At 47.1% G+C, this 27056-nt stretch overlaps 1 protein-coding gene and 8 non-coding genes across 9 annotated transcripts in view; all 9 read left to right on the forward strand.

Moving 5' to 3' along the window:
* The first annotated feature begins 1836 nt into the window (after positions 1 to 1836).
* Positions 1837 to 1909, forward strand: TRNAK-CUU (transfer RNA lysine (anticodon CUU)). Its single transcript has one exon. It is a non-coding gene; the product is annotated as a tRNA-Lys (tRNA).
* Positions 1910 to 2058: 149 nt separating this feature from the next.
* Positions 2059 to 2131, forward strand: TRNAK-CUU (transfer RNA lysine (anticodon CUU)). Its single transcript has one exon. It is a non-coding gene; the product is annotated as a tRNA-Lys (tRNA).
* Positions 2132 to 2316: 185 nt separating this feature from the next.
* Positions 2317 to 27056, forward strand: part of LOC119185868 (uncharacterized) — a 31745-nt gene continuing 7005 nt past the window's right edge. The window contains exon 1 of the mRNA XM_075887979.1: positions 2317 to 3164. Coding sequence (XP_075744094.1) covers positions 2337 to 3164 — 828 coding nt within the window. The 5' untranslated portion in view covers positions 2317 to 2336. The remainder of the gene's footprint in view (positions 3165 to 27056) is intronic.
* TRNAK-CUU (transfer RNA lysine (anticodon CUU)) lies at positions 7263 to 7335 on the forward strand. Its single transcript has one exon. It is a non-coding gene; the product is annotated as a tRNA-Lys (tRNA).
* On the forward strand, positions 12344 to 12416 carry TRNAK-CUU (transfer RNA lysine (anticodon CUU)). The gene has a single exon. It is a non-coding gene; the product is annotated as a tRNA-Lys (tRNA).
* Positions 12567 to 12639, forward strand: TRNAK-CUU (transfer RNA lysine (anticodon CUU)). Its single transcript has one exon. It is a non-coding gene; the product is annotated as a tRNA-Lys (tRNA).
* On the forward strand, positions 17602 to 17674 carry TRNAK-CUU (transfer RNA lysine (anticodon CUU)). Its single transcript has one exon. It is a non-coding gene; the product is annotated as a tRNA-Lys (tRNA).
* TRNAK-CUU (transfer RNA lysine (anticodon CUU)) lies at positions 17825 to 17897 on the forward strand. Its single transcript has one exon. It is a non-coding gene; the product is annotated as a tRNA-Lys (tRNA).
* On the forward strand, positions 22855 to 22926 carry TRNAK-CUU (transfer RNA lysine (anticodon CUU)). Its single transcript has one exon. It is a non-coding gene; the product is annotated as a tRNA-Lys (tRNA).

Genomic DNA, 27056 nt, shown 5'->3' on the forward strand with positions numbered 1-27056 from the left:
AGACGTAAAATACCACCATCGAAACCAGCCGGTCTGTTGCAACCAATAGAGCCGCCAAAAGGGCCATTTCAGCAAGTGGGAATGAATTTGCTTGGTCCATTTCCTCTCTCTTCATCGGCAAAGCGCTGGATTGTGGTAGCAAAAGACTACATGACTCGATATGCTGAGACATCACCTCTCGCGAAAGGAACGGCGAACGAAGTAGCCCAGTTTTTCGTCACTCAGATTGTACTTCGACATGGCGCACCACAGGTTGTCATTACAGACAAAGGAACAGCATTTACTGCCCGTTTGATGCAGTCTGTTATGAAGCTCACCCACACCGATCATAGAAGGACTACAGCATACCATCCGCAAACAAAGGGATTAACCGAAAGGCTCAATAGAACTCTCGCCGACATGATCTCGATGTATGTGGACGTTGAGCACCAGACATGGGACAGTATTTTGCCTTATGCAACATTTGCGTATAATACCGCAGTACAAGAAACGACAGACTTCACGCCATTTCAACTTGTTTATGGTCGGACGGTCACAACGACCTTAGACGTGATGTTACCTGTCAACGATTCGAATGAGAGTGACCCACACATCAGTGACTACATAGAAAGGGCAGAAGAGGCACGGCAATTGGCAAGACATCGTATCATTTTGCAACAAGGCTCCGATGCAAGTCGCTATAATCTGAAGCGGAAAGACGTACAGTACAACCCCGGAGACAAAGTGTGGGTGTGGACGCCTATACGCGCACCTGGCCTATCGGAAAAACTGATGCGGCGCTATTTCGGCCCTTACAAAGTACTTCGCCAGCTAGGCACGCTAAACTACGAAGTAATTCCTGAAGGGCAAGTGTGCTCAACCCGACGCAGGAATCGCCCAGAAGTCGTACATGTAGTACGAATGAAACCATACTACGAAACGCACTGAACGAGACAACTGATATATGTGCTCAAACATCAGATAAATACTCCTTTACAAAACTGTTCGACGTCAGCGTACGCATCGGGACGATGCGTTTCGGGAGGGGGACTAATGCCGCATGTTGTTAGGCACCTACCGAAGTTTTGCCCCGCTTCCTGCTCTTATGAATTCTGCCACACCAACTGACAAGCCAAACGCGCCAAGATAAACGCGCCAAGCCAAACGCGCCATGCAACGCTGGCTGCAGGTGTCTCCACATCACGCGCTATACAAGGAACGCTGGTGGTTTTTTCGAGGGGCAGCTCGAGGCGAGACGCAGGAGAAGTTGACTAGGTTTTGACCAGTGAGCTCACAACCTTTGTGTATTTAGTTGACGGGCACAAGTTCGCCATTAATAAATAGCTGTTTTAGCTTCCGGCCCTGTATTTGTTCATTACAATATGCAGAAAGTAGGAGACAATTGAGCATGTATTCCTTGACTGCTGGGATGTTGTCTTTCTTTGGGGCGTGCTCCAGCGCACGATCAAAAAAGATTTCCCCCTTGATGCACATGGCATCCGCTATTTGCAAATACAAAGTGACGACGGTACCCCATATGATATGATAATGCTTATGGTTCTTCATAGCATTAGGAAATCCAGGATGGCAGCCATGCACTTTGATGTAGATGCACAAGCGCCCACCCAGTACTTCAAAGAATATATAAGAAATTTTGTGGATGAACAAAAGTTGGAGGAATTCGCCCCAGAGTGGTTGCCGCGCGTCGAATCACTATCGACGATAAAAACATTTTAACAGATGCGTGGCCACATCATTTGAGCCACGGTTTTTACAGTGTTTTGGATTGTGTTGTGTAATTATCTGTTAATATGTGTATTGTTTACGTGAGCCGAAGACAGGCAATAAAGAAAAAAAACCCGGCTAGCTCAGTCGGTAGAGCATGAGACTCTTAATCTCCGGGTCGTGGGTTCGAGCCCCGCGTTGGGCGCTGTTTTTATTTTTCTTTTTGAGTGTTTCCATGTAACATCGCGCGTCGAAATCTACATCTCCTTCTTCCCAGCCACTCTCGTTCTTTCTTTTGGTGAACCGTGCTGATCTTGTACGCACCAGATGTTGTGCCCTGAAGCAAATCAGCGTGCCCGGCTAGCTCAGTCGGTAGAGCATGAGACTCTTAATCTCAGGGTTGTGGGTTCGAGCCCCACGTTGGGCGCTGTTGTTATTTTTCTTTTTGAGTGTTTCCATGTAACATCGCACGTCGAAATCTACATCTCCTTCTTCCCAGCCGCCCTCGTTCTTTCTTTTGGTGAACCGTGCTGATCTTGTACGCACCAGATGTTGTGCACTGAAGCAAATCAGCGTACCCGGCTAGCTCAGGGAGAAAAACGAAGACGACGTTCTGAACGGACGCGTTTTTCATGTTCTCCGCTTCGAAGGATTTATCGGCCATGGGCCGAGGTGCTGCTCAGGCTTCAGCCAGCGGCAACGACTACCGTGTTGTACTTCCTCGCCTTCCCACCGGTAAGCTTGTTGTGGACTCTGTCTTTTTACATGCGGACTTAGCTGGTCGCCCCTACCGGGTTCAAGATTTTAGAGATGCTCTTCGGGACATCATTGACTTGAAGGAAATAAGCTCCATAGGTCAATTTCAAATGTCTCATGTTTGGATGGTCACATGCAAGTCAACGCTGACGAAAACAAAGTTGGTCACAAGAGGCGAATTTTTCGTCAAAAGTCGTCGATGCCTCGTTATAGACGCGGAGCCCACGGAAGTGAAGTTGAAGCTTATGTGGCTTCCTGAGCGCTTGGAGGACGCCTATGTGTGCGAGGCACTGCAAGCTTTTGGGAAGGTCAAGACAATATCACAAGAAAGCTGGAAAGTAGCGGACATGGAACGAATGCGGACGCTAAACAGGGATGTTGTTTTGTCCCTTGCTGATGGAGTTCGCATTGCGGATATTCCTCACATTCTTGTTGTGTGCGGAGTGCAAAGCCTCGTCCTTATACCTGGCCGCCCACCACTTTGCCTTCGGTGCAGTAAGGTTGGACACATCCGTCGAAACTGCAGGACCCCTCGCTGTGACAACTGTCGACGCTTCGGTCATTCGGCCGAAGGTTGTGTTATGACGTACGCCAACAAGCTGCGACAGCACACAAAACAGCCAGATGATAACCTACAAGAGCATATTATGGATGCCACCGAGGTTTTGGATGCAACGGGAGACACTCCGTCAATGTCATATGCTGCAAGCTCTACCACAAGAAATCCAGAAGAGGAAAGAAAGTCACTCGCTGTTGACACAGTTGAAACTTCTGCGTGCAAAGAGCCAAGTGAATCATGCAAGCAGCATACCCAAAACGACTCCGTACAACCCCTAGCACAAGTAGGAGTTCCTATTGAGAGTGCTGTTGCGCTGACCCATAAAGATGCCGAAGAACCACCAGTACAAGATAGAGACTCTGGGCTGGATGCCGCAGAAAGTTCATCACCTGCTTGCGCTGTAGCTCCGCAGCAGCTTTTTCATCATGGTGCAGTGTCGGAAGATGATATGCAGATCTCTACGGATACAGCAATACTGAAACGTCGCGCATCGTCCAGCTCGGATTCAAGCAAAGGGAGTGACCCAGCGTCAGTGACTAGGGAGTCACGCCGTCGCCGAAAGTCCATGCCAAAGGGGAAGTGTCGCCGATCCCGATCTAGGAGGCCTGCTGGGGGCTCACGGGAAGCCTCAGCGCCAACACTTGGGACTGATCAAGTAGGACGATAAGCGAATTAGAAGGTAGTCACCATGGCGCAGTCTGAGCGACTCATATTTGCCACCTTGAACGTACGCGGCCTTAGGTCTTCGCAGAAACAAGCACAACTCCGAAGACTTCTCAATCGGAAGCGTCTCGACTTTGTCGCCATTCAAGAGACAAAGATCGAGAGCGAGGAAGAGATCGAGAAGGCCCGGCGGCCTTTTCTGTCTCAGTTTAATGTATGTGTCTCACATGCTAAAGGCTTATCTGTGGGCTGTTGGTTGTTTCTGAGAAAAAGCCTACCCTGTTCAGCATTGTGCACTAGTGTTGATGAAGAGGGCAGGTATATATGCTGTGATTTTTTGTTGCAAGGAGTGCTATGGAGAATCATCAATCTATATGCGTTTAATTATGTTCCGAAACGGCTTGAGTTATTTGAAAAAGTGCGTAATTTAATTGACGTCGACAGATGCACGGTACTTATGGGAGATTTCAACAGCGTATGTGAAGCTATTGATCGTCATAATTCGTCTGGAAAGAGAGACAGGAGTGGTGAGCTTTTATCCAGTATTGTAGATAATGCAGGACTAATTGACATCGGGGTCTCGAATCGGGCAACAGCATATACAAGAGTACAAGGCAGCTCTCATGCTCGCCTTGACCGGATTTACGTGTCCTCGTCACTCCTATCTCGTCAAATTTCCTGCAGCACCGAAGATGTATCATTCTCAGACCATTGTATTGTCATAGCGCAAATTGGCGAAAATCGTCACAAACAATTTCGTCCCCAGTGGGCCCTTTGGAAAATGAATGCGAAGCTCCTCTGTGATCAGGAATTCATGAATCGCGTCCAGATGACATTGAGGCAATATTTTTCGATTGGTTTTCATATCTTCGCTGCTTGGGAGCTTTTTAAACAAGAAGTTCCCTCTATAGCTTTAGAAATTGGGGCTGTTAAGTCTTTCTATAGAAAGAATGATGAAAAGATACTTGTTAAAAGTCTTTGCAATCTTTATGAGATGGAATGCGAAATGCCGGGAAAGTACATCAAAGATATTGAGAATATTAAGTGCCAACTACAGAGATATGATGCTGCGCGCTACCAAGGGGCACGTATTAGATCTCGGAACCAGCGCACTTTAAATTCTGAGCAACCGACGCGCCAAGCTTTACTTGATGAGCAACGCCATGCGATTTCTGAGGTTATTCCAGACTTGTACTTTAACGATGTGCTCATAAAAGATAACGGAGACATTACTTTGGCGTTCGAAACGTACTATAACAGCTTATTTAGCTCTCCCTCTGATGATCATGACGCTCACCTCAAGGCTAGTTTTGTTTCTCTTGTGAACCCCTTGAAGGACAGTGACTGTGAAGTCATTAATGAACTCATTACTATACAGGAAACCGAGCAGGCATTCGACAATTTGCCTTTATTGAAAACACCGGGGCCTGATGGCATCTCAGGCGAATTTTACAAAGCTTTCAAGAAAACGCTTGCTCCTATATTGCTGAATATTTTTCAGATGAGTTACGACATGGATACACCCCCACAATCTTTTTGCAAAAGTCACACTGTGTTAATACCGAAAACAACTGATAAGGAAAAACTTCGCTTCGTTGAGGGCTACAGACCAATATCGCTGTCAAATGTGGACTACAAAATTTTCGCAAAAGTATTAGCGAATAGGTTGCAATTTGCTATGTTGATCCTCATTGGGTCTCATCAGACATGTGGGATCAGAGGTCGATCCACACAAACCAATATACATGTCGCTCGAACAATGCTTCAATACTGTCATGGTTCTCAAGAACATCTTGCAATGCTACAGGTAGACCTTGCAAAAGCTTTTGATCGTGTTCGTCATTCCTTCCTTTTTTCTCTTCTCGAACAAGCTAATGTTGGCAAAGTTGTTCTTAAAGGCGTTAAATTATGCTATAATGAATGCTCAACTCGTCTGATAGTTAATGGTCAACTCTCCAAGCCAGTTTCTATTCGCTCTTCTGTAAAACAGGGATGCCCGATGTCACCTCTTTTATTTGCACTTTATCTAGAACCACTGTGCTTAAGCATAATACAGTCGAGTTGCATTCATGGCTTTAGAATATTAGGCAGTGAGGTTAAAGTATTGGCTTATGCAGATGATGTCGCATTTTTTTGCACAGATAAACCAAGTGTCGAAAATGTAGTATATACTATTGAAAAGTTTGGCATAGTATCAGGAGCTTGTTTAAATGCCTCTAAAAGTTTAGGACTCTGGTTTGGCTTGTGGGGTAGCACACCGAACTACTTTGCAGGGATTAATTGGACAAGAACACCTCCAACATACCTCGGTGTACTATTGCATGCATATAGATTCAGTGCGCATTACTGGAAGGAACGTGTCCCTAAGCTTGAACGACAGGCCCAGACATTTGTGCCCTATCGACTTTCAATATTTGGGAGAGCTGAAGCTTGCAATACTTTCTTAGCGACAAAACTTTACTATGTATTGCAACTTATTCATTGCGCAAGATTCTATATACAACGCTTTCATCGGATTTTCGCTACTTTCATATGGTCTTCGACTTTTGAGCCCATGCGTCGTGATAATATATTCAAGCTAGTTAGTGAGGGTGGGTTATGACTAAAACACCTTTATCTATGGCAAATAGTGTCCCGATTCTTCTTTTTTCGAGACAATTCCCACCCTGTAATCCGTTCCTTCTTGCAGGTTACACTTGTTGATTGCTTACCAGATTTAATTGTTTCATCCAACTTCTCCGAACGCCCATGCTTGTGGGGATTCATGCAGGAAGTTTACCTCGCAGTTCAGTTCCTTAAAGCTCGATTCTCTGTAGAATACCTGTACTCAGTAACGCGCAAGGTGCTTTATAAAGACCTACTGAGTACACTCTTCCCACCTCCATTGTACCGTTCACTGTACTCCAATCTTCCAGGTCACGATGTGTTGAAGCGAGTGCGCAAAATGTACATTCCACCGAACTCAAAAACATTCTTCTATAAACTTCACTCTGAAACATTGGCGGTAAACACATGGTTAGAAAGAAAAGGTATTTTCATTCCGTCTGTTAACTGCCGTCTATGTGATGTGCCGGAAACGATTGAACATTGCTTTGTTAGCTACAAAGATGCCATACTATTTTGGGATGTCCTTCAGCGAGCACTGAAAAAACGTTTCGTCATAAATTCTCACACACTACGTTATCTTCTGCCAGCAACACTTGATGAAGTACCATATGATATGTTTTTCCTCATGGGTTTGCACAGCTTGTGGAAGACACGAATGCAAGATCGCAATGCAGAGCCCACCACCTCTTCAAGCGCACATTTCATTCAAATGGCTATCCACCTAAAAAACATCTACGACGAGCTAGACTTTAGACCGGACTGGTCCTCCGTCTTAGAGAACTGTTTGACCTCACCCCTTTTTTGTTTGTATAACACGATGTGAAGAACTCTTCATGTGAGGAACTCACGCTGTGTTAGCCATTTAGTGTTTATGAGTAACGCTTGAGCGCTTACTTTGGCGATTTGATTGTACTTTTGTTCACTTGATATTGTCTTTATTGCCCAAGTACTTTAATAAATACCATGAAAAAAAACCCGGCTAGCTCAGTCGGTAGAGCATGAGACTCTTAATCTCAGGGTCGTGGGTTCGAGCCCCACGTTGGGCGCTGTTTTTATTTTTCTTTTTGAGTGTTTTCATGTAACATCGGGCGTCGAAATCTACATCTCCTTCTTCCCAGCCACCCTCGTTCTTTCTTTTGGTGAACCGTGCTGATCTTGTACGCACCAGATGTTGTGCACTGAAGCAAATCAGCGTGCCCGGCTAGCTCAGTCGATCCCACTTCCGGCTTTCGAGCGATACGGTCGCGGAATGTTCGGCTCCGACGGAGCGGTATCAGCGGCCCGACCGGGCCGCGGTAACAGGGTTTTTGCGCCTAGCGCCGACGATTATCAGGTGATTTCGCCCAATCTGCCTTCCGGACGCATCGCTGCGAATACCGTTTTCAAGCATGGTGATCCGAGAGCCCGGCCTTACCGCGTCGAAGATTACCGGGACACTTTGGCCAAGCTTGGTGCGCTCGACGACGTTTTGGCGTTGGGGGCGTATCAAATGAACTACGTATGGGCTGTGACACTGACGAGTGCTGAGGCTGCTCGGAAGTTGCTCTCTGCCATCGATGTGAAGGTAAAGGATCGCCCATGTATGCTCATTGACCCAAATAACCGCGAAGTTCGCTTGAAGCTTCGCTGGTTGCTGCACGGCGTGACCGACGAAGACGTGCATGTTGCCTTGACTCCCTATGGGAAAGTATTCGAAGTGGAGCAGGAGAAGGGGAGAGCACCGGGAATCACTGAAAAGGGCTCAACGACGCGGTCTGTGGGACTAAAGCTGCACTCCGACGTCAAGGTGGATGAAATTCCGCACCAGCTCAAGATTGCCGGAAAGTTGACTCTCGTTGTCGTTCCGGGCCGTGCACCGTTGTGCCTACGGTGCAAGAGTACCGGTCACATACGTCGCGACTGCCGAGTACCCCGCTGCAGTCGTTGTCGCTGCTTCAGCCACGAAGACGACGACTGCGCGAAGACATATGCCAGTGTGACCGGACCAGCGCAGGAAAGTGATGCACTGGAGCACCTCATGGACGAAGCAGACTCGGAAGAAACAGCAGGAGTTAACCCAAACTCTGCTGTGGAAGATGGGTCGTCATGCCATTAAGAAGAGGGCGTGTGTGAAGCACCAGGTAAGCCCGACGCCGGGCTTCCATACGAAGGCGTAGGAGAAAGCAGTGAAAAGGTGAATGCAAGCAGCACCGGCGACACGTTTCTTGGCTTAGCAGACGAGACCCCCTCCGAGGCGGAACCGATGACTGGGATTGAAAGCGACAGTGGCACTGTGACGGGGTAGCGTCCCCGTGACGAAGGGAAAAAAGACAAGGGCACCACTGCTGCCTCGCCGGACGAACCACCCGCCAAAACGACTCCCGCTCGGCGGCCTATCATCCGGCCACGGCCAAACATTTCGTCGGAGCGCAAGACGGCGGAAACGCCGCCTTTGCCAACTTAAGGACTGCACTGGGACAAGGCGTTCAGGAAGGAATTGCAGTTGTAAGGTAAGCGCCATGCCCCTGGGTTTTTCGTAGCCTTACAATGGTGCAAATAGAAAATTCAATCCGTGTGGCCACTTTAAATGTGCGTGGCCTGGCCTCACGGAGAAAGCAATGTCAGCTTTATCGGCTAGTAAGTGACCTCGACCTTGACATACTGGCAGTCCAAGAGACTAAAGTCCATGGCGACGATGAAACTGGGGGCATGGTGCGCCAATTCTTGCTGCGGTATTCTGTTATAGTTAGCCATGCCATAGGGACTTCTTCTGGTTGCGTTTTGTTCGTCAGACAGAGTCTGGGTGCTAAAGTAGAAGCCTCAACGTCATGTCCGTCTGGTCGGCTCATTGTTTGTGATATTTTGTTTTCGGGATTGGAATGGCGCGTAATATGCTTGTACGCACCGACTGTCACTGACGAAAGACGCATATTTTTCGAACAACTAAAGCAGTATACCAAATGTAACAGGCTCCTAGTCATTATTGGCGATTTCAACTGCGTCCTTTCAGCCAAAGACAAAACTAGCGAACGACATTACAGGGATGCAAGTACCGCTGTCTTAAGCGATACAGTAAGAGAACATAATTTGGAGGATGTGGCTGAATGTCTCGGTGGTGGCCGGACTATGCAGTACACCGACTTTCAGGCAGCCAGCCACGCCCGACTAGAAAGGGCGTACGTGAGTGTTGAATTGGTACCGCTTTGCAAGGCATACCGTGTTAACGCCGTTTCATTTAGTGACCACTGCTTGGTTAGCTTTGTAGTAACTAGCGCGAAAGAAGCGAAAAGGGCCTTCGAGTGGCAACTATGGAAATTGAATTCGAATATGCTGAGTGATGAAGAATTTATGGAGGAAGTAATGACGGAAGTTGAAGAAATGAAAGTTCGCAGTAAAAACACGTTTAGAGAAAAATGGGAGAACTTCAAGCAGGTCGTTAAATTGAAGGCTTTGGAACGCTCGAGCGCTATAAGCAGAGAAAAAGGAGCAGAAGAAAAGCTCATGCGCAGAAACCTGGAAAAATTGCTCCTCGAAGAATGTAGAAAGCCCGGCATGTTTCTTGAAGATATTCGCGCGTTGAAAAGTAAAATTGAGCGGTTCGATGTCGAAAGATACCGCGGTGCTATAGTTCGGGCAAGAGCCGAGCGACTGATAACGGCAGAAGCACCGTCAAAAAGGGCGTTGGGCTCAGAAAAGTGGCATGCGCGTCGTAATCAGATAACAGAAATCGAACATGAGGGTGAAGTCAGCGATGTCGCAGACGTTATCGAGTGTGCTTTCTTTGAGCACTTCAATGGTTTATTCGCAGCCTGCTCAGTTGATGTCGATCGCTTTAAAAAGATTTTTTACCGCTGATGCCAAAGCTTGACAATAACACAAAAGAAATATTGGAGGAACCCATTTCGGAAGAGGAAGTTAACAGTGCTATTGAAAGTATGCATCCGGGGAAATCGCCTGCCCTGATGGTCTGACTTCCGCCTTTTATAAGTGTTTCAAGTTAGAAATAACACCAGTCTTAGCCGACGTTTATAATGAGGCATTCGAGCTGAAAATATTACCCCCGTCCTTTTCATCATCTCACACTGTCCTTATACCAAAATCGGAAGACCCCGTTGCACTGCGCAGAGTAAATTCTTACCACCCAATCTGCCTCACTAATGGAGATTACAAGATATATATGAAAATCCTAGCTAAAAGGTTGCAAACAGTCATTACGGAGCTCGTGGGGCCGCATCAGACGTGTGGCATCAAAGGTCGAACTATCCTCACTAATATACACGCAGCCCGGAGCATCCTCGAATGTTGCGACGCAATTGGTGCGCGAGTCGCAATGCTGCAAATCGAAATCGAGAAGGCTTTTGACAGGGTGCCTCATGAAATTCTGATGTGAATCCTAGATCATGTGAATTTAGGGAAAATAATCAAAGAAGGGGTTGCCATGGCGTACCGAGACTGCTCAACGCGGCTACTCGTTAACAAGGTGGTGGGGAAGCGCATCCCAGTCAAGCGTTCGGTCCGTCAGGGTTGTCCTCTCTCACCACTATTGTTTTGTTTGTACATAGAGTCCGTTTGTTTGAGTGTCATAAAGAATGACTGTATCCGTGGGTTTAAGCTGCACGAGGTTGAAGTCCGGCTGTTGGCTTATGCGGACGATATTGCCATTTTTTGCGCGGACTCTGACAGCATTGCAGATGCTGTCAAATGCATTTCTGATTTCTGTGCTGCAAGTGGCAGCGCTGTAAACTGGGGAAAATGCCTTGGCTTTTGGCACGGTGACTGGGCTGAAACCCCAGACAGTTTTGCCAGCATAAGGTTTGTTACTACACCGGTGAAATACTTGGGTGCTTCCCTCGAATGCTACAAAGACAGCGATTCGTACTGGAGGAGCCAAGTGGATAACCTGAGGATAACCTGAGGGAAAGAACAAGTGGAATGGCTGGAATTGGTCTATGTTTTCTAAAGCCACAATTTGCAACATATTCTTAGTGAGTCAAATTTGATATATCTTACAAGTATTACATTGTTCAAGGATAAACATCCAAAAATTTCACCGTCTGTTCGCTGTCTTCGTGTGGGAATCGTCTTGGGAAAGATCGAGTCGGACCAATTTATTCCTTCGAGTGCGAAATGGAGGACTGGGCTTGTCGCATTTGTTTTTAAGACAGGTAGTCAATCGATTTTGTTTCTTTAGAGACGTCGACAACCCATTCCTTCGCACTGTCTGTCAACTTCGCCTGGGGCAACACTTGCCTAACATGGTTGTATCAACCTGCAGCGTACCTGGTGGTGTTTATGGCTTTCTCCGCGAAGTTGTACTTTCTTCTAGGTTTCTGTCAGTGCGGTTTTCACTTGAATACTTGAGTCAAGTCCGACGAAGAAATTTGTACAAGGACCTATGTGATGTGTTTTTACCAGTGCCTTTGTATCGGTCCCTCTACAATGTATGCCATGGCCACACTGTACTAAAGCGCGTCAAGGCGATGAAAATATCGCCAGGTGCTAAGAATTTGTTTTTTAAATTACATACCGGTACGCTGACCGTCAAAACCTGGATGGCTGCAAAGGGGTTTTACGTTCCTTGGGGCACGCATTGCATAATATGCAGAAAGGAGGAGACAATTGAGCATGTATTCATTGACTGCTGGGATGCTATATTTCTTTGGGACGTGCTCCAGCGCACGATCAAAAAGACTTCCCCATTGATGCATATGGCATCCGCTATTTGCAAATACAAAGTGAGGATGGTACTCCATATGATATGATAATGCTTATGGCTCTTCATAGCATTTGGAAATCCAGGATGGCAGCCATGCACTTTGATGTAGATGCACGAGCGCCCACCCAGTACTTCAAAGAATATATAAGAAATTTAGTGGATGAACAAAAGTTGCAGGAATTCACCCCAGAATGGTTGCCGCGCGTCGAATTACTAGCGGCGATAAAAACATTTTAACAGATGCGTGGCCACATCATTTGAGCCACGGTTTTTACAATGTTTTGGATTATGTTGTGTAATTATCTGTTTATACGTGTATTCTTTACGTGAGCCGAAATCAGGCAATAAAGAAAAAAAAAGCCCGGCTAGCTCAGTCGGTAGAGCATGAGACTCTTAATCTCAGGGTCGTGGGTTCGAGTGACACGTTGGGCGCTGTTTTTCTTTTTCTTTTTGAGTATTTCCATGTAACATCGTGCGTCGAAATCTACATCTCCTTCTTCCTAGCCGCCCTCGTTCTTTCTTTTGGTGAACCATGCTGATCTTGTACGCACCAGATGTTGTGCACTGATGCAAATCCAGCGTGCCCGGCTAGCTCAGTCGGTAGAGCATGAGACTCTTAATCTCAGGGTCGTGGGTTTGAGCCCCACGTTGGGCGTTGTTTTTATTTTTCTTTTTGAGTGTTCGCATGTAACATCGTGCGACGAAATCTACATCTCCTTCTTCCCAGCCGCCCTCGTTCTTTCTTTTGGTGAACCGTGCTGATCTTGTACGCACGAGCTGTTGTGCACTGATGCAAATCAAGCGTGCCCGGCTAGCTCAGTCATTCTGCTTCTGGTCACCGACGCGTGCGGACGCAGGATGGCAGGCTCTTCAAGAGCTGTTACAGCGGCCGACGCTGGCCGCGGTTTCTCGTGCACATCACTTCCCAAGGACTACCGTTTAATTCTGCCACCACTGCCCACAGGAGAAGGACTCAGACGCACGTTGGTTCTGCACTGCGATATCGCAGCGCGTCCGTACGGGATTAATGATTTCCGAAAGCCGCTCAAGGAACTAGGCATCATTAAAGAGGTAAGCGGCATAGGAGCGTATCAGATGTCGCACGTCTGGCTTCTTGAAATGAAGACAGATGGAGCCAAGAAGAAACTTCTGGACGCTGGCCTACTCTCCGTGAAAGACCAGCCTTGCGTCGTCGTCGACCCAGAAAGGCAAGAGGTGCGTCTCAAGTTGCATTGGGTAGCCTTTGACGTCAACGCAGAGACTGTACGGCGTGCTTTCCGGGAGTACGGTGAAGTAAAAGAAGTCATCAGCGACAAGTGGAGAGACGAAGACTTCGAAGGAGTTGAGTCAACCACAAGATTTGTTCGAATATTACTTAAAGAAGGCGTTACTACGGATCGCATACCCCACCAGATGCGTCTCGGGAGCGGCATGACACTGGTGGTCATGCCAGGAAGAGCGCCGCTTTGCCTGCGTTGCCGGAACACGGGACACATTCGTCGCGACTGCAGGGTGCCCAGGTGCGCTGGTTGTCGCGCTTTTGGGCATGAGCAGGCGGACTGTACCCGTTCTTATGCCAGTGCAGCAAGTCGAGCAACAAATGCCGACCACAGTGAATTGCTCATGGATGAAGAGGAAGCAGAGAGGGCCGCGGCGTCGAAGGCAGGAGCGGAGGCGTCTCAAGCAGTGGCGACCAGCGAGAGAAAGATGGAGACACCTAAGGAAGACGCAGATGAAAATACGGTTACGGGCACTCCAACGCAACGGCGTTCGACTCAAAGCGAGACCCAGCACAAAGCTGAACCAGTCATCGGGTCCGACGCTACTTCGGACATGGATACAGCTGAAGCTACGCCAGTAAAGCGACGCCTGAATGAGGGAGACGCGGCGTCCCAGCAGCGTCTGGCCCAGGAAGATCAAGGGCAGTGGCGAGTGGCTGGCTCCAAAAAGTCTCGGGGTGCTGGCCGCCTGCGTTCGTCGTCGCTTTGACGCGGCGGCGACGGGACGACGCCTTGAGCGTCGGCCGCACAGAGGTTTAGGTGTTGGTAAGGTAAGCGTCTTTCGCTCGGCTTTCTTTCATCACGATGGCGACGATTAGATTGGCGACGCTAAATGTACGTGGGCTTTCTGCCAAACGGCGGCAAAACCAGCTTTACCGCCTGATTATAGAACAAGATCTAGACATCGTCGCTGTACAGGAAACTAAAGTAGAGAGTGAAGAGCACGCTGAGCGAATGGTGCAGCCTTTCACGAGACTGTTTGATGTGTGCGTTTGTCACGCGGTGGGTGCGTCTGCAGGTTGCCTCTTGTTAATTCGGCAGAGCCTTAATGCGAAGGTGGAGTCTGTAACTACCTGCGAGGCGGGTCGTTTTATTATATGTGATTTATCCCTACCAAAAGAAAAATGGAGAGTAATCTGTGTGTACGCACCCACTGTGATTCAAGAGCGTAAGGAGTTTTTTGAAAAACTTGAGGTGTATTTGGAATGTGAACGTAAACTAATTTTGGCCGGGGATTTCAACTGTGTTTGTTCGAGTATAGATAAAAAAAGTTCCAGGCCATACAAAGATTTAAGCATGGCCGTTCTAACCGATATGGTGGCGAAAGCTCAGCTAGAGGACGTGGGTGAATGTCTTTGCAGTGGAAAAGCGGTTATGTTTACCCACTTTCAGCGTTCAAGCCATGCTAGACTTGACAGAGTATACGTGTCTTCCGAAATCATTCCTTCGTGCCATGATTACAGAGTTACACCTGTTACGTTTAGTGATCATTGTTTGGTTTCATTCTCAATGGGTAAACATAAAAGGAATAACAAACATTTCTCTTGGGACCTCTGGAAATTTAATGTAAAGCTACTAAAGGATGAAGAGTTTAATCGCATTTTTCTAGAGGGCATAGAAGACTTACTAAATAGAACACTTGAATCCTGGGGACATAAGTGGGAAACATTTAAACAGGCCATTAAACTGAAAGCACTTGAGAGAGCCAGTATCCTGAGACATGCTGAAAAAGAACTTGAAGTGCGCTTGCGTGAAAACTTGCAACAGTTAGTAGCGGATGAATGTACTCAGGCCGGAACATTTTCAGAGGAGATAAACATAACTAAACAGAAGCTAGAATTGATAGACCAAGACCGTTATCGTGGAGCATTGATTCGAGCTCGAGCAGAAAACTTGGTAGCGGGAGAAATGCCAACAAAACGAGCTCTTGGAGCTGAGAAGAGACATGCCTGTAAAAATGAAATAAGAGAAATAGAATATAAAGGAACAAGGTGCCATACGAAAGAAGCAATATCCGGTGCTTTTTTCGAATATTACAAAGAGTTATTCACACCAACCAGTGTACACGTAGAACGTTTTAATAGCGATTTCATTTCATTAATGCCAAGACTTGATGATGAAAGAAAGGAAATTTTAGAATTGCCTATAACAGAGCGAGAAGTTGAAAAAGCAATTGATAAGTTAAACAATGGTAAGTCTCCAGGACCAGATGGCCTTAGTGCTGCAGTGTACAAGGAATTCAAACACGTAGTTTCACCTATTTTGAGGGAGGTATTTAACGAGGCTTTTAAGTGCAAACAACTTCTACCATCGTTTTTGTCAGCCCACACAGTCTTAATACCAAAAACAGAAGATCCCGCGAAGTTAAGAAGTGTTACTGCGTATAGACCAATTAGCCTAACTAATGTTGACTATAAAATATTGATGAAAATATTGGCCAGAAGACTCCAGACAGTTATGACAAAACTGATTGGGCCCCACAAACTTGTGGCATAAAGGGAAGGAAAATAATGACCAACATAAACATAGCACGATCAATCCTAGAAAGTTGTGACGCTATGCATCTCAATGTTGCCATGCTTCAAATTGACCTCGAAAAGGCATTTGATCGCGTGCCGCACGACGTGCTCCTTTCATTACTTGAGCACATTAACGTAGGGAGTTTGATTAGCGAAGGAGTGCGCATGGCTTACACTGGATGCACGACGAGATTGGTAATAAATAAAACTGCGGGTGAGCGTATACCTGTGCTGCGGTCAGTGAGACAGGGGTGTCCACTATCGCCCCTGCTTTTTGCTATTTTTATTGAACCTTTCTGTTTAAGTGTAAATAATAACCCTGCAATAAGCGGATTTAAACTGCATGAAGCTGAGGTTAGCCTCCTTGCATACGCAGACGACATTGCAGTTTTCTGTACAAATTATGAGAGTATAATGCATGCTGTAAATGCCGTGAAAACCTTTTGCCAGGCGAGTGGTAGTGCCGTGAACTGGGATAAGTGCCTTGGCTTTTGGCATGGGGAATGGGACGTCAAGCCAAGAGTATTTCTAAACATTAAATGGCAGGAAACACCAGTGAAGTATTTAGGAGTGCCGCTTGAGTTCTATCAGGACAGTGAACCGTATTGGAAAAAAGAAACAGAGCCATTGCGCAAGGATGTAGAAAAATGGAAAGGTTGGGGTATTTCGATATTCGCACGGGCCACAACGTGCAACTTATTTCTGGTGAGCAAGCTGTGGTACGTAATGCAAGTTTTGCACTGCAGTAGAATAAGTGTGCAGAAAATACACAGAGTATTTGCAATTTTCATATGGAGCTCTGTATGGGAAAGATCAAGCCGCACAAACCTGTTCAGAAAAGTTAGAGATGGCGGGCTCGGGTTAGTTCATTTGTACATAAGACAACTGGTCAATCGTTTCCTTTTTCTGCGTGATGTGGATGACCCCTTTTTGAGAACTGTTATACAACTAAGGTTATCTAGAGTGCTGCCGGGATTTCTCGTATCATCGTCAAATATGCAAGGACCAATACAAGGGTATTTAAAAGAAGTTGTTTTGTCTTTCCGCTTTTTGTCAGTGAGATTTTCGTTAGAGTATCTGGCTGAAGTACCACGCAAAAAATTGTATAGAGACCTTGTCGATGTTTTCTTGCCTGTTCCATTGTACCGTCAGCTATATTGTGCAGGCCCAGGACAGGATGTTCTGAAACGTGTTAAAAGAATGCTTGTAGTGCCAGGGGTCAAAAATTTTTTCTTTAAATTACATACTGGTACCTTACCAGTTAAAACGTGGTTGCAGGATAAGGGAATATTCGTGCCATGGAGCACAAATTGCCACTTGTGTAAAAAACCGGAAACAATTGAACACGTGTTTATAGATTGCTGGAGCGGGGTTTTTTTCTGGGACATACTGCAAAGAACCTTGAAAAAAGAATTACCGTTAAGTCCACATGGCATCCGTTTTCTTTCGGTTAAAAATGAGGCAGGTGTACCTTATGATCTCATCATGCTTCTGGGCCTGCACAGTATATGGAAAACCCGATGTGCCTTTGAAAACGCGGATGTAGAAGTGCTAGCTGTGCGCGAATATTTTTGTAAATCTGTGTGCCATTTTCTTGAAATGCTGAAAAGCCAAGAGGATGTGCCAGATTGGATTGGGTGCATTGAGCGATTGTTACGAATGCCGAAGTATTGATTAACAGTCAGCCAAGAGCTGACGGTACCTAAATGAATTCTGTGGGTGTATTTTGTGTCGCATTTGAACTTGAACCAATTTGTAAATATGTAAAATGTGAACAGTCATGATATGCAAAGCAATAAAGAAAAAAAAGAAAAAAAAGCCCGGCTAGCTCAGTCGGTAGAGCATGAGACTCTTAATCTCAGGGTCGTGGGTTCGAGCCCCACGTTGGGCGTTGTTTTTATTTTTCTTTTTGAGTGTTCGCATGTAACATCGTGCGACGAAATCTACATCTCCTTCTTCCCAGCCGCCCTCGTTCTTTCTTTTGGTGAATTATGCTGATCTTGTACGTACCAGATGTTGTGCACTGATGCAAAAGCAGCTAGCCCGGCTAGCTCAGTCGGTAGAGCATGAGACTCTTAATCTCAGGGTTGTGGGTTCGAGCCCCGCGTTGGGCGTTGTTTTTATTTTTCTTTTTGAGTGTTCGCATGTAACATCGTGCGACGAAATCTACATCTCCTTCTTCCCAGCCGCCCTCGTTCTTTCTTTTGGTGAACCGTTCTGATCTTGTACGCAGGAGCTGTTGTGCACTGAAGCAAATCCAGCGTGCCCGGCTAGCTCAGTCATTCTGCTTCTGGTCACCGACGCGTGCGGACGCAGGATGGCAGGCTCCTCAAGAGCTGTTACAGCGGCCGACGCTGGCCGCGGTTTCTCGTGCACATCGCTTCCCAAGGACTACCGTTTAATTCTGCCACCACTGCCCACAGGAGAAGGACTCAGACGCACGTTGGTTCTGCACTGCGACATCGCAGCGCGTCTCTACGGGATTAATGACTTCCGAAAGCCGCTCAAGGAACTAGGCATCATTCAAGAGGTAAGCGGCATAGGAGCGTATCAGATGTCGCACGTCTGGCTTCTTAACATGAAGACAGATGAAGCCAAGAAGATAGTTCTGGACGCTGGCCTACTCCCCGTGAAAGACCGGCCCTGCGTCGTCGTCGACCCAGAAAGGCAAGAGGTGCGTCTCAAGTTGCATTGGGTAGCCTTTGACGTCAACGCAGAGACTGTACGGCGTGCTTTCCGGGAGTACGGTGAAGTGAAAGAAGTTATCAGCGACAAGTGGAGAGACGAAGACTTCGAAGGAGTTGAGTCAACCACAAGATTCGTTGGGCTACTACTTAAAGAAGGCGTTACTACGGATCGCATACCCCACCAGATGCGTCTCGGAAGCGGCATGGCACTGGTGGTCGTGCCAGGAAGAGCACCGCTGTGCCTGCGTTGCCGGAACACGGGACACATTCGTCGCGACTGCAGGGTGCCCAGGTGCGCTGGTTGTCGCGCTTTTGGGCATGAGCAGGCGGACTGTACTCGCTCCTATGCCAGTGCAGCAAGTCGAGCAACAAATGCCGACCACAGCGAATTGCTCATGGATGAAGAGGAAGCAGAGAGGGCCGTGGCGTCGAAGGCAGGAGAGGAGGCGTCTCATGCAGTGGCGACCAGCGAGGAAAAGACGGAGACACCTAAGCAAGACACAGGCACAGATGAAATACGGTTGTGGGCACTCCAACGCAACGGCGTTCGACTCAAATGGAAACCCAGCACAAGGCTGAACCAGTCATCGGGTCCGACGCTACTTCGGACATGGATACAGTTGAAGCTACGCCAGTAAAGCGACGCCTGAATGAGGGAGACGCGGCGTCCCAGCAGCGTCTGACCCAGGAAGATCAAGGGCAGTGGCGAGTGGCTGGCTCCAAAAAGTCTCGGGGTGCTGGCCACCTGCGTTCGTCGTCGCTTTCGCGCGGCGGCGACGGGACGACGCCTTGAGCGTCGGCCGGACAGTTGTTTAGGTGTTGGTAAGGTAAGCGTCTTTCGCTCGGCTTTCTCTCATCACGATGGCGACGATTAGATTGGCGACGCTAAATGTACGTGGGCTTTCTGCCAAACGGCGGCAAAACCAGCTTTACCGCCTGATTATAGAACAAGATCTGGACATCGTCGCTGTACAGGAAACTAAAGTAGAGAGTGAAGAGCACGCTGAGCGAATGGTGCAGCCTTTCACGAGAGTGTTTGATGTGTGCGTTTGTCACGCGGTGGGTGCGTCTGCAGGTTGCCTCTTGTTAATTCGGCAGAGCCTTAATGCGAAGGTGGAGTCTGTAACTACCTGCGAGGCGGGTCGTTTTATTATATGTGATTTATCCCTACCAAGAGAAAAATGGAGAGTAATCTGTGTGTACGCACCCACTGTGATTCAAGATCGAAAGGAGTTTTTTTTAAAAACTTGATGTGTATTTAAAATGTGAACGTAAACTAGTTTTGGCTGGGGATTTCAACTGCGTTTGTTCGAGTATAGATAAATCAAGTTCCAGGCCATACAGAGATTTAAGCACTGCCGTTCTAATTGATATGGTGGCGAAAGCTCAGCTAGAGGACGTGGGTGAATGTCTTTGCAGTGGAAAAGGGGTTATGTTTACCCACTTTCAGCGTTCAAGCCATGCTAGACTTGACAGAGTATATGTGTCTTCCGAAATCATACCTTCGTGCCATGATTACAGAGTTACACCTGTTACGTTTAGTGATCATTGTTTGGTTTCATTCTCAATGGGTAAACATAAAAGGAATAACAAACATTTCTCCTGGGACCGCTGGAAATTTAATGTAAAGCTACTAAAGGATGAAGAGTTTAATCGGATTTTTCTAGAGGGCATAGAAGACTTAGCAAATAGAACACTTGAATCGTGGGGACATAAGTGGGAAATATTTAAACAGACCATTAAACTGAAAGCACTTGAGAGAGCCAGTATCCGGAGACATGCTGAAAAAGAACTTGAAGTGCGTTTGCGTGAAAACTTGCAACAGTTAGTAGCGGATGAATGTACTCAGGCCGGAACATTTTCAGAGGAGATAAACATAACTAAACAGAAGCTAGAGTTGATAGACCAAGAACGTTATCGTGGAGCATTGATTCGAGCTCGAGCAGAAAACTTGGTAGCGGGAGAAATGCCAACAAAACGAGCTCTTGGAGCTGAGAAGAGACATGCCTGTAAGAATGAAATAAATAGAATATAAAGGAACAAGGTGCCATACGAAAGAAGCAATAGCCGGTGCTTTTTTCGAATATTACAGAGAGTTATTCACACCAACCAGTGTACACGCAGAATGTTTTAATAGCGATTTCATTTCATTAATGCCAAGACTTGATGACGAAAGAAAGAAAATTTTAGAATTGCCTATAACAGAGCGAGAAGTTGAAAAAGCAATTGATAAGTTAAACAATGGTAAGTCTCCAGGACCAGATGGCCTTAGTGCTGCAGTGTACAAGGAATTCAAACACGTAGTTTCACCTATTTTGAGGGAGGTATTTAACGAGGCTTTTAAGTGTAAACAACTTTCACCATCGTTTTTTTCAGCCCACACGGTCTTAATACCTAAAACAGAAGATCCCGCGAAGTTAAGAAGTGTTACTGCATATAGACCAATTAGCCTAACTAATGTTGACTATAAAATATTGATGAAAATATTGGCCAGAAGACTCCAGACAGTTATGACAAAACTGATTGGGCCCCACCAAACTTGTGGCATAAAGGGAAGGAAAATAATGACCAACATAAACATAGCACGATCAATCCTAGAAAGTTGTGACGTTATGCATCTCAATGTTGCCATGCTTCAAATTGACCTCGAAAAGGCATTTGATCGCGTGCCGCACGACGTGCTCCTTTCATTACTTGAGCACATTAACGTAGGGAGTTTGATTAGCGAAGGAGTGCGCATGGCTTACACTGGATGCACGACGAGATTTGTATTAAATAAAACTGCGGGTGAGCGTATACCTGTGCTGCGGTCAGTGAGACAGGGGTGTCCACTATCGCCCCTGCTTTTTGCTATTTTCATTGAACCTTTCTGCTTAAGTGTAATTAATAACCCTGCAGTAAGCGGCTTTAAACTGCATGAAGCTGAGGTTAGCCTCCTCGCATACGCAGACGACATTGCAGTTTTCTGTACAAATTATGAGAGTATAATGCATGCTGTAAATGCCGTGAAAACTTTTTGCCAGGCGAGTGGTAGTGCCGTGAACTGGGATAAGTGCCTTGGCTTCTGGCATGGAGAATGGGACGTCACGCCAAAAGTATTTCTAAACATTAAATGGCAGGAAACACCAGTGAAGTATTTAGGAGTGCCGCTGGAGTTCTATCATGACAGTGAACCGTATTGGAAAAAAGAAACACAGGCATTGCGCAATGATGTAGAAAAATGGAAAGGTTGGGGTATTTCGGTATTCGCACGGGCCACAACATGCAACTTGTTTCTGGTGAGCAAGCTGTGGTACGTAATGCAGGTTTTGCACTGCAGTAGAATAAGTGTACAGAAAATACACAGAGTATTTGCAATTTTCATATGGAGCTCTGTATGGGAAAGATCAAGCCGCACAAACCTTTTCAGAAAAGTTAGAGATGGTGGACTCGGATTAGTTCATTTGTACATAAGACAACTTGTCAATCATTTCCTTTTTCTGCGTGATGTGGATGACCCCTTTTTGAGAACTGTTATACAACTAAGGTTATCTAGAGTGCTGCCGGGATTTCTCGTATCATCATCAAATATGCAAGGACCAATACAAGGGTATTTAAAAGAAGTTGTTTCGTCTTTCCGCTTTTTGTCAGTAAGATTTTCGTTAGAGTATCTGGCTGAAGTACCACGTAAAAAATTGTATAGAGACCTTGTCGATGTTTTACTGCCTGTTCTATTGTACCGTCAGCTATATTGTGCAGGCCCAGGACAGGATGTTCTGAAACGTGTTAAAAGAATGCTTGTAGCGCCAGGGGTCAAAACTTTTTTCTTTAAATTACATACTGGTACCTTACCAGTTAAAACGCGGTTGCAGGATAAGGGAATATTCGTGCCATGGAGAACAAATTGCCACTTGTGTAATAAACCGGAAACAATTGAACACGTGTTTATAGATTGCTGGAGCGGGGTCTTTTTCTGGGATATACTGCAATGAACCTTGAAAAAAGAATTACCGTTAAGTCCACATGGCGTCCGTTTTCTTTCGGTTAAAAACGAGGCAGGTGTACCTTATGATCTTATCATGCTTCTGGGCCTGCACAGTATATGGAAAACCCGATGTGCCTTTGAAAACGCGGATGTAGAAGTGCTAGCTGTGCGCCAATATTTTTGCAAATCTGTGTGCCATTTTCTTGAAATGCTGAAAAGCCAAGAGGATGTGCCAGACTGGATTGGGTGCATTGAGCGATTGTTACGAATGCCCAAGTATTGATTAATAGTCAGCCAAGAGCTGACGGTACCTCAATGAATTCTGTGGGTGTATTTTGTGATGCACTTGAATATGGACCAATAGGTAAATATGTAAAATGTGAACAGTCATGATTTGCAAGGCAATAAAGAAAAAAAAAAGCCCGGCTAGCTCAGTCGGTAGAGCATGAGACTCTTAATCTCAGGGCGTGGGTTCGAGCGCCACGTTGGGCGCTGTTTTTCTTTTTCTTTTTGAGTATTTCTATGTAACATCGCGCGTCGAAATCTACATCTCCTTCTTCCCAGCCGCCGTCGTTCTTTCTTTTGGTGAACCGTGCTGATCTTGTACGCACGAGCTGTTGTGCATTGAGGCAATTTCAGCGTGTTCAGCTACCTCAGTCGGGAATTTCACTTCTGGCCCCCGCAGTGAACTGACGCGGAATGTTGTGCTCCTCTAAAGGGGCGATTTCAGCGGTCCAGCCGGGTCGGGGTATCAGGTTCAACGACACGTCTACCAGCTTATTTTGCCCCAGGTACAGGCAATAAAGTACAGTACACCAGGTACAGGCGCAATCTTTTTTTTAGGGTGAACACAGGAGCGCGTGGCTTTCGGAGATCCGGGCGCTGTCAAGCGGCGGCACCAAGGAGCATCGCTCATGCGCAGTGCGGCCAGGCTGCGCATACTGAGATTCTAGTAGTACAGTGTGAGTGCATTGTACTAGTACATTGCTAGATCTGCTAGTACATTGTACTAGCAGATCTAGCAACCGCATTTGGACGCGGATTGGCTGCTTCAGTACAAGACGCTCTGACGTCATACCATAGCAACGGGAGGTGAATAACAAGTCAACCACGCCACTGTTTCATGCTCTTTTTTCTTTTTTGCACTGCTCGCTGTGTCAGCTGTGTGACTGTTGCTACTGTCGCGAAGGGAAGGTCTCACGGAGAGCTTTTTCTTTTTCGGCTACAGCTGGAAATCGTTCTTTGCGAGATGCTCTTGTTGGAGGCGCTATTTAATGACTTGTCTCGGGGAGGGCGCCTTGAGGAAGAATGAGAGTCTGAACAGAAAGGGCTGCATCGGTTCGGTCACTGTGCGTTTCGCGCCAAACAAGGCACCGCACCGTGGTTTTGACCGGACTGCAGAAATTAGGTGGTCTTCTCATCTTCTGACTACTACCACCACCACGCCAAACGAGCGCACCGCCGGTCGCGTCCTCCGGGCCGACATTTGAGCACTTGTGTGCGCGTCAAGGCCGCTTTAGAAATTGTACCTGTTTCAAAAAGTTTCTGCAGTTTTGTTGCGAGGCAGGCTTGACGCGGCCGTAAAAATTCGTGTTGGAATTGGTTATCCTCGGCTTGCCTGGTTGGTCCGCGCACCCGTGGATGCTGGAAAACCGTATTTAAGCAGCGACTCGGGCCATTTTTGGGGTGAGTGGACTCGCGGTCAACAGCGCATCTGACCACCGGATACCAGTCATGCAAGCCGAGGGGTATGCCATCATTTTCCACGTTTTGTAGTTGTGACGCAGTGCATTTTGTAAAGTTAATTTATATTATATAAGTAAACCCCAAATCAGTGCTCCCCGCATGAATAATCGTGTCGACTTGTCATCGCTTGCCTATGCGGAATCGCTCTCACGCTTCGCCCTGATCGTCTTCAGATGTGTAAGCTTAAACAACCCCGAAGCTTCGCTACACTACGGTGCAGGCACTGTACGGTGCAATAGCATAGTGCAGAAGCGCTGCTGCGGTGTCGTCTTATCTAGTGTTCTGTGTAATGCGTGCGCGCTGTGTAAACTTAGGTGTAAATTAAAAAAATATTATACGCCAAAATGACAGCATGTGCGGGGTCAATGTGGCCGCACCAGCACGGCTGTATGCTTTGCTTGGGCATATCACAATTGTGAGATGCTGGATCATCATCATCATAATCAGCTTGATTACGTCCACTGCAGGACAAAGACCTCTCTTATGTTAAGCCAGTTAACTCGGTCCTGTGCTTGCTGCTGCCAATCTATACCCGCAACTTAATCTCATCTGCCTACCTTATCTTCTGTCTCCCCCTAATCCGCTTGCCTTCTCTGGGAATCCAGTCAGTTACCCTTAATGACCAGCGGTTATCCTGTCTACGCGCTACATGCCCGTCCCATGTCCATTTCCTCTTCTTTATTTCATCTATGATATCCTTAACCCCCGTTTGTCCCCTAATCCACTCTGCTCTATTCTTGTCTCTTAAGGTTACACCTACCATTTTTCTTTCGATTGCTCGCTGCGTTGTCCTCAATTTAAGCTGAACCCTCTTTGTAAGTTTCCAGGTTTCTGCTCTGTAGCTAAGTACCAGCAAGATACAGCTGTTATATACCATCCTTCTGAGGGATAGTGGCAATCCACCTTTCATAATTTGAGAGCGCTTGCCAAATGTGCTCCACCCCATTCTTATTCTTCTAGTTACTTCAACCTCGTGGTTCGGCTCCACGGTTATTACCTGCCCAAGTAGACATAGTCTTTTACAACTTGAAGTGCACTATTACCTATCTCGAAGCGCTGCTCTTTCCTGAGGTTGTTGTACATTACTTTCGTTTTCTGCAGATTCATTTTAAGGCCCACCTATCTGCTCTCCTTGTCTAACTCCGTAATCATGAGTTGCTATTCGTCCCCTGAGTTAGTCAGCAATGCAATGTCATCGGCGAAGCGCCGGTTACTAAGGTACTCTCCAGTAACTCTTATCCCTAACTGTTCCCATTTTAGCCCTCTGAAAACCTCACGTAAGCATGCGGTAAATAGCATTGGGGAGATTGTGTCCCCCTGCCTTACACCCTTTTTGATTGGTATTCTGTTGCTTTCTTTATGAAGCACTATAGTAGCAGTTGATCCTCTGGATATTTCTTCCAGGATGTTTACATACGCTTCATCGACGCTCTGATTTCGCAGTTCTGCAGGACTGCTGATATATTTACCGAATCTAACGCCCTCTCGTAATCAATGAAGGCTATGTATGGTGGTTTGCTATATTTTGAGCATTTCTCTATTACCTGATTGATAGTATGAATGTGCCGATTGTTGAGTAGCCTGTTAAAAATCCTGTGTGAAGAAGAAAGAGCGTCGTTGGCAAGCAACATCGCCACCGCTTGGGTACTGGGTGCTGGGCTTCGCTCGCTCGGCTCGTGCTGATCATCGCCGGCATCTGCTTGACCGTTGCTCTTGCACGATCGTGTTTCTTCGTATAGGACCACCGTCGCAACAGTCGTCAATAAACCCTTTTTCAATTGGTGGAAGGTGCTGACATTCCCCGTCGCCTGAACCTGGGTGCTGCCATTCGCCGTCGCCTGAACCTGGAGCTACGCAACCGAACGCTACCTCCCATCATGGCTACCAACAACGCGCAACCTGGCTCTTCCACTCCATCCCCCAGCCACCCCGGCGTTCTTCGTTTGCGAGAGCCCAAGGTCTTTAGCGGAGCTGATGAGACCGACGTGGAAGACTGGTTCGCTAACTATGAACTGGTGAGCGCAAACAACAAGTGGGATGACGCGGACAAATTGACTTACGTCATCTTTTACCTCACTGACGTGGCCGAAATGTGGTATAACAACCACAAAAACGACATCACGACGTGGTTCATCTTTAAAACCTTGTTTGCTGACGTTTTTGGCCGACCCGCAGTCCGCAAGTCCAGAGCCGAACAACGCTTGCGGACTCGCGCACAAAAGCCAACGGAATCTTTCACCAGCTACATTGAAGACATCATTGGACTTTGCAACCGACTGAACACCACCATGCCCGAGTCGGAGAAGATTCAACACATCCTCAAAGGGATAAATGACGGTGCATATCAGCTGCTCCTCGCCCGTAATCCTGCCACCGTTGCGGAACTTGTTACTTTGTGTCAAAGTTTCGACGAGTTGAACAAGCAGCGCGCCCTGACTCGGCCATTTTCCTCCCACGCCGACTCGCTCTCCAGTCTCACTTCCGTTCCCGACCACGCACCAACCCTGCAAGAGATTAAAGACTTCGTGCGTGAAGAAGTAGCTCGGCAACTGTCGTTGATTCCCTTCACGCAGCAGCCGCCGTCCTCTCGTCTGCCCTCACCACTCCGCGACGTTATTGCCGAAGAGGTAGCTCAGGCTGTTCCCGTCGCTGCCCACCAGCAGCCTGTGGCCGTGACTGTTCCCCATGCGCCGGCTATGCAGCCCGTGGCCGCGTCTCTTACTTATGCCCAGGTGGTACGCAGCAGACCCCGCCAGCAGCTTTTGCCACCCATGCCTGCAGTTGCTCCCCACTCTACCCCTCTTTCGACACCTTGGGCTGCACCGCGAGTCAGCAATTCCTGGCGCACTCCTGACAATCGACCGATCTGCTACGCC

The sequence above is a fragment of the Rhipicephalus microplus genome, chromosome 3 (assembly GCF_043290135.1).
Source record: "Rhipicephalus microplus isolate Deutch F79 chromosome 3, USDA_Rmic, whole genome shotgun sequence".
In the NCBI taxonomy this organism is placed as follows: domain Eukaryota; kingdom Metazoa; phylum Arthropoda; class Arachnida; order Ixodida; family Ixodidae; genus Rhipicephalus; species Rhipicephalus microplus.